Here is a 6,900-nt window from a genome sequence, read left to right on the forward strand (position 1 = left end):
GATCTCATGTAAAGAACTGGAGAAAAGAACCAACATAAACAATTTCCTTATGTACAGTCTGCAGCTAACCTAAACCTCCAAAACAACCAATTCAAGCCAATGCAAACAATCTCCATTTACACCTCTCCATACATTCTATTCCTCATCACTGCTTGAATCTGAGTCTGCGCCGTCCTTCATAAAGTGCGCTGGCAAGTTTGGGAATCTTGGCATGACCCTCTTCCTTTTGCTATCTGCTTCTTCTGGTGGCGGTTTGTGAGCCGGTGGTGCTGCCGCCGCACCACCAGCCACCGCCTTAGCACCATCAGCTGCCCCCTTAGCGGCTTCAGCTGGCCCCTTAGCGGCCGTCGAGGCCGCCGCTGTTGTTTGCTGTGATGATGGGGGTGTTGGCTTCTTTTGCTGCTGCAGTCTTCTCTTGATGTCCACACATGCCTGGTCCACCATCCCCAGGAAGTCCCTCACAATGACGAACAACTGGAGGGGATGAGCATTCCTGTCCTTGGTAGCACCTGCATGGTAGTACTCCGTTGTCCGCTGAACCAGATCAAGGACCTTCTCCTGCACTCCACTCAGTGCCTTCAGCTCTTGCTCCGCAGCATTGACAAAGCCTCTCAACCCTCTTGAGAATCCATCGTCCCCGCAGGTCTCCAGGAGCTTCTTGATGCCCACGAGTCGGTTGCCTAAGATTGCGCATTCATTGGCAGTCACATCGTAGTCCACAGTCGCAGCCTTCTTCACATTGGCGAACTCACTGCTGAGACCTCCAACAATGGGCAATCCTAGGTTCAAGTACTCGTTCTGCCTGTCCTCGCGTGATGGCCCCTGGCCAGCGGAGCCAGCTGCTGAAATTCCGCCAACAATGCTGCTCTTGGAGAGGCTACCAGAGCGGCGGACGCTGTAGTTGCGGTTGACAGCAAGGCGTTTCCCCTCTGCGCGCACAACCTCCTCGATGACAAAGTGGAGCAGCGTGGTGCCTCCATCAGTGCTCTTCACGTCATTGAGCTTGCGCAGTGCTGTGAGGTTGAAGGCCTGCGCGTTCCCCCGCGCCGTGCCGGCATTCATCCGGTTGCCCGCCTTGAGCACCGCCTCGAGGAGTTTAAAGAACAGCCCCTTTGTCCTCAATTCCTGGCTCGCCATCTCCAAGGTCTGGAGCGATTGCTTGAGCACAGCAATCTCAGAACCGTAGTTTACCTTGAATAGCAGTGCATTGACACGGGCAAACGGGTTGGGCACGTCGAGCAGGAGCCGGAGAAGGAAGGCCACTGCGGGGGCAAGCCTGTCGGGGTTCCCAGAGAACTTCAGGATGGTGGCCTCTTCCTCCTTGGAGATGCTGAGCCGGGACAGCTTCTCGAGGACGTCCGTGCCGAGCTCGGTGTTGTTGCCATCACGCAGCGCGTCGATGATCTCGTCCCGCCCCACGGTGAGGGACCGGAGGATGATGGAGATGTTGTGCGACTTGCGTGGCTCAATCAGGAATATCTGCTCTTCCGAGGTCGAGCGCCCGAGGCCGCTCGACGCGTCCTTGGCGTCCGCGGATTTCGTCTTGCGGTTCACCGCCGCGGTGCCGAACAGCGCCTCGATGGTGCCTTCATCCAAGCTGCAAACACGTCAGAGTAACAACACCGTTAGAACGTTCTGAATCGATCACACAAAGCTGGAAAACAAAAAACCCCAGTTTCTGAACACTAGCTTAGTATAGTTTCCAATCATGTATCCAATCGGTCACTAGGTATGATTCTCTTATGACTGGATGGGTGACGTGGCAGAGCTAATAATGTCCAGCGCAAGCTGACGGAGAAAAGTGGGTGACATCTTGACCGGGTTCAAGGCGTCCACATCCTGCTCCTAAATCCTCCCATCATTGCTTTGGAACTGGGGCTACAGCGACCCGTCCCCATCCAGATTCTTTACGCGATCAAACAAGCTAAACAATAGCACAAAATCATAAGTATACGGTTGATTCTGTCAAGGTAGATAGCAAAGCAAATGTGAATTGAATTTCATGCTCGTTCAACGAAAAGCACGCCGCGCCAACTCGTATACCCGTTCCACGACATCCTGGGTTCCTGATCCCATCGGAGAATCCGCCGACGATCATGGCTGCCATGCCAGCGAAAAGGGCCCCTTTTTTGCGCATTCAGGGCCTTTTCAGTTCTCACTACGCGCGTCATCTTCAGTTTCTGCACACTACAGCTACCATTATGCTGCAAGTAACTCAGCTAGGGTGCTAATCGAGCGATGTTTCAGAGAACGTAATGCTAGTGGGATTTTCTCGGTTCATGCCTGCCTGATGGTCCTGCTTTCGTCAAGGTTCAGGGTTCCATCCATGCATGACTCACTGTTCGTGCTGTAGCTAGCACTACATTCCTATGCAATCAGTAATGACCGGTACTGTACCCAGTAGTAATGCACGAGAAGCACAGAGAGAATTAAACGTCTGTATACGGGCTACGGCAATGGTGAACTGAAATGAGAAGCGGGGGCGTTTAATTCAGGAGCTGCTTACTTGAATGAGCCGCCGGTGAGCTTGTCCCACACCATGGAGTGGTCGGTGGCCGCCACGTTGACCTTGTCCCAATGCAGCGGCTTCAGCTTCGCCAGGTCGTCTGCGCCGGATGGCCCGCCCGGGGCCGCCGGTGGCCTCGAGGACGACGCCCAGGCAGGCGGCGGAGGAGGCCCTCCCTTCTTTCCACCGGGGGGCGGGGGCGGTGGCGGCCCTCCCTTCTTTCCTCCGGGCGGCGGTGGCGGAGGCGGGCCTCTGGGTGCTGGTGGCGGCGGCGGGCCTTTGGGTGCTGGTGGAGGAGGTGGACCCTTAGGCGCTGGTGGTGGCGACGTGGTGGCCATTGGTGGTGGTGGTGGTGGCGGGCTTCCTCTTCCTGGCGGGCGCGCCAGCGATGCCGATGCGCTTGGTGGGGCGGCAGGGGCTGGTGGCGGGGACGGGCGGGGGATAGAGCTGACGGCGATCGCCGGCGGCGGCGGCCGCGCGTAGGCCTCGGGGGCAGCCACGGAGAAGGACGAGCTGGAGCTGGCGCTGGGCGGGCGCGGCGACTCGTCGAACACCGCGGAGGCGGAGTCCAGGGAGCCCCTGGGTATGAGCGGTTCCTGATCTATCTTGCCCTTCCTCGGCCGCGGCGGGGAGGGAGCCGGCGACCCCTGCGCCTCCGGCCACCTCTCCGCGCGGCTCTGCCGGGGCGGCGGCTGCGGCGGGCGCCAGCCCCCCGCGGGCTTCCTCCCCCTGCCGCCGCCGCCCTCGCCCTCCTTCTCGAACTCCCGCCAGTATATCGCGTCGAGGCCGTTCTCGTCCACCATGCCGCCGCGGGGCGGCCGCTTCGGCGCCCTCTCCGGCAGCTTCCCGGCGAGGGCGGCGTCCTGGGGCCGGTTGGAGTGACCGTTCCCGCCGGTGGCGTGCGTCAGCTCCTTCTTCTTGCCGTGGCGGAGGAAGAGGAAGAAGGCGAGGCCGCAGAGCGCGAAGCTGCTCAGCGCCGTGCTCACCACGGCCACGGCGATGTCGCTGCGCTTCGTGGAGGAGGAGGAGGACGAGGAGGCGGACTGCGGGGGCAGGACGGCCGGGCTGGTGGGGGACGGCGACGGGGGCACGATCGGCGGAGGCGGGGCGGCGACGGCCGGGGTGCGCGTGGAGGGGAAGCGGGTCTGGACGTTGCGCTGCGTCGGCGGCTGCCCGGTGGCCAGGGGGCAGAGGACGGCGGCGAGGAGGATGAGGACGGGGAGGAGAGGGGACGGAGCCATCGCCGTGGCCAGGGGCGGGGAGGGGAGGATGGAAACGCGACGGACGGAGGTGAGGATTGACTTGCGGAATCGATATTCTGCTCTGGCTGGCTGGTGCCGCAGTTGTGCTGCCTGCCTTGCCGGCGGCTGCGTTATTGTTGTGCTGGGTTGGGACTTGGTGGTGGTGCGTTTTGACTTGTTCGGGTTGGGTTTGGTTGGGTTTTGTTTGTTTACTGGGTCCGGCCGAGCGGCACGATGGTTGGGCGCTCGGGTCCGGGAACCGAAGCCAAGACGCGTTGCCTGGCGTCGCGAGGAAGGAAGGGAAGGGGAGGAGCCAAAAACAAACCGCGCGGGCGCCGCGTCGGGTGAGGCCGCCGTCGCCGTTGCGCTGCATGCGCTGCGCTGCTGATCTACTACCCCTCCTTTTGTTTCGTTGGCTGTTTGCTCGGACGCGGAACGGACGCAGCGGGCTCCGTGATTCATTCCGGACGGTTGACCGCACGCGGCCACCGGCCAACAGAGCTAGCGGACCGGACCACCACCCCCACGCGCTCCAAATGCACTATACTTTGTGCCCGGTATGAACGCACTGCGGTGCTGTGCTTGGCTCAACTCAACCATCTGCGCGAGTGGTGGGGTGGGGTGGGGTTTGGTTTGGACGCGCGTGGTTGATGGACGGCCGGGCGGGATTCCCGAAACCCGAGATCGCGATATGGAATTTGGCTGGCAGACGAGACGACGCCAGCCGCAGTGAGCTGGCGGATCGTCGTCGCCCAGTGGCCAGTGCCGCAACGACGCCAAACGTCCAAAAACCTGTCCTGCAGGCCGAAACGTTGGCTTCGTGACCGTAATCACCCCAGGAGGTTTTAGGAGAGTCACGCGGAAGAGGCTGTTTTTGGAGAGCCCTTGCTTCGCCGTGTTCCGGCGCTTTGGGCGCGCCGTAGGTGCTGCGTATGCATGCCATTTGCCCGCGGTCTAGCGCTGACTGACGGTGACGCGCGGTGGCATTGCTCGTGGGGATGGTAGCGGTCTCAATCTGCGGACTGCTGCCCCTCGCCTCTTTAGGTTTTCGGCTAGCGCGGCGACCACGTATTTCGGCAGCAAGATTTCCCTAGTATTTGGGAAAAAGAAATTGTTATATTATATACCATCTATAAACACAAGTATCAAATTTCGGACACCACACAAAATTTCTCCTCTATCACCGGATGCATCTAAACTGAATGCTCGAATCCATATCAGCTCATGCAACACGTACGTAGCTAAACACATGTCATCGGACTATCAAAAATTGACATGCCTTACAAACTACGAACAAAACGATGACCGGAGAAGTTTATCACGGCCAGCCTTGCCCTTCGTGTCGTCCTTGCAGCAGTAGCGGTCGAAGACGCAAAACGGATGGAGACGGAGCTGTCCGATCCGTCACCGTCCTCGTCTTTCTCCTCCTTGGGGGGGGGGAGGGGGGAGGGGGTAGGGGGGGCAGTCCGGCCATGGCGCGGATCGCCAGGCTTTGGTCTTTTGCCATCTCCTTGAACGCCCTCCCCCACTGCTTCTCGGCTATGCAAGCACAGAGGGATTCCTCCAATGTCGCCTCGCGGGCTGCCGAAGCCTCCTCTGCGTCGCGGTCTGTCGTGTCCGTCTTCGTCGCGAGGGCTGCGGCAACCACCTCCGCTTGAAGCCGCACCTGAAGCCTCACGCGGCAAGCACGCCGCCCCTCCTGTTTGGATTCATGTCTCACCACGGAGGCGCAAATGGCCTCCGTTTCGGCGCCCGACGCCGCGGGGACGACTGACGGGGCCACGACTCAGGGGTACCTGACTTGGCCGGACTAGACAAGGACATGGGTCGGCGGCCAGGGCCCAGACGGCAGAAGCAACCGACCTTGCCACTGTTTGTTCTCCAAGGCAAGGGCGGCGGCGACGAAGATCGCATCGGGCGACCCTATAAACCCTAGACCTCCCTGTCTATATAAAGGGAGATCTAGGTATCCTCTAAATCATCCAATCTTAGATCCAGAAACTCTCGGTAGCAATCTCATACACCATGTTAATCCTCTGCACGAGGTATCCCCTCACCATGAATAACAAGAATAAGCAGGATGTAGGGTATTAATTTTTGGAGGCCCGAACTTGGGTAAACTGTGTGCAGACTCCATCCTGATACTTCCGACCTCGTCATGAACCCTATCGAGGGATCTGACGGCATTTCACTCCGTCAGCTAGCGCGCCAGGCACGGGTGACGTTGGTCGGAGACCTAACCCGGTGCGGAGAGTCAAAAATAAGTCGACAAGTTCTTGAGGGGCCAAACCTTCACGTTCGGCTCCTTCGAGCTGGTCGTTGACAGTTCGGGACGACTCTTCGACGTCTCGCCCCCACCCTTCATCGACTACATGCGTTTTAGGACGATCGAGTTCGTTTACAATGAGCAAGGAAAGGCCGTGGGAACCTACCTCGGCCCGAACCACATCGCATGGGAATATGAGCGGAGCACCGCTCGACAGGAGAAGGCTAGGGCTTCGCCAAACCGCCAGCTTGCCCACGAGACCTCTGTGAACATGATATTCACAACGGGGGACACACGCCGAAACTAGAAGCTCGCGCGATGAGCGATCTATATGGCGAAAAAGGCGACCAGCAAGCGGCTCGCATGGTCCAAGGAAATGGTGACCTTCGACATCAGAGACCACCCAGAGAACGTCATCCATCCAGGCAAACACGCCCTGATACTAGATCCAATCTTGGGGGCTGCCGCTGTCGAGGCAACGAACCTGAAAATGAGTACTAGGGGTATGAACGAGGGCTGATCCTAGCTACGACGTGCTACTTCTTGAGCTTGTGTTGATTTTTCCCTTGAAGAGGAAAGGGTGGTGCAGCAAAGTAGAGATAAGTATTTCCCTCAGTTTTGAGAACCAATGTATCAATCCAGTAGGAGATACACGCAAGTCTCCAATCTATGCACCTGCACAAACAATCAAACACTTGCACCCAACGCGATAAAGGGGTTGTCAATTCCTTCACGGTCACTTGTAAGGATGAGATCTGATAGAGATAGATATAAAATATTACTAAAACGTAAAACAAAGTAAAAACAAATAAATTGCAGCGAGGTATTTTTTGTTTTTTGTTTTATAGATCTGAAAATATATGATGGAAAATAGACCCGGGGCCATA

At 58.3% G+C, this 6,900-nt stretch overlaps 1 protein-coding gene across 1 annotated transcript; it reads right to left on the reverse strand.

Moving 5' to 3' along the window:
- Positions 1 to 9: 9 nt before the first annotated feature.
- Positions 10 to 4,142, reverse strand: LOC125514666 (formin-like protein 16). The gene is made up of 2 exons (XM_048680008.1): positions 2,507 to 4,142; positions 10 to 1,597 (listed from the first exon to the last, which is right to left on the reverse strand). Exons 1-2 carry the CDS (start codon positions 3,745 to 3,747, stop codon positions 136 to 138), a joined length of 2,703 nt encoding a protein of 900 aa, XP_048535965.1. The 5' UTR covers positions 3,748 to 4,142; the 3' UTR covers positions 10 to 135.
- Between the last annotated feature and the right edge of the window lie 2,758 nt (positions 4,143 to 6,900).

The sequence above is a fragment of the Triticum urartu genome, chromosome 6, assembly GCF_003073215.2.
Source record: "Triticum urartu cultivar G1812 chromosome 6, Tu2.1, whole genome shotgun sequence".
In the NCBI taxonomy this organism is placed as follows: domain Eukaryota; kingdom Viridiplantae; phylum Streptophyta; class Magnoliopsida; order Poales; family Poaceae; genus Triticum; species Triticum urartu.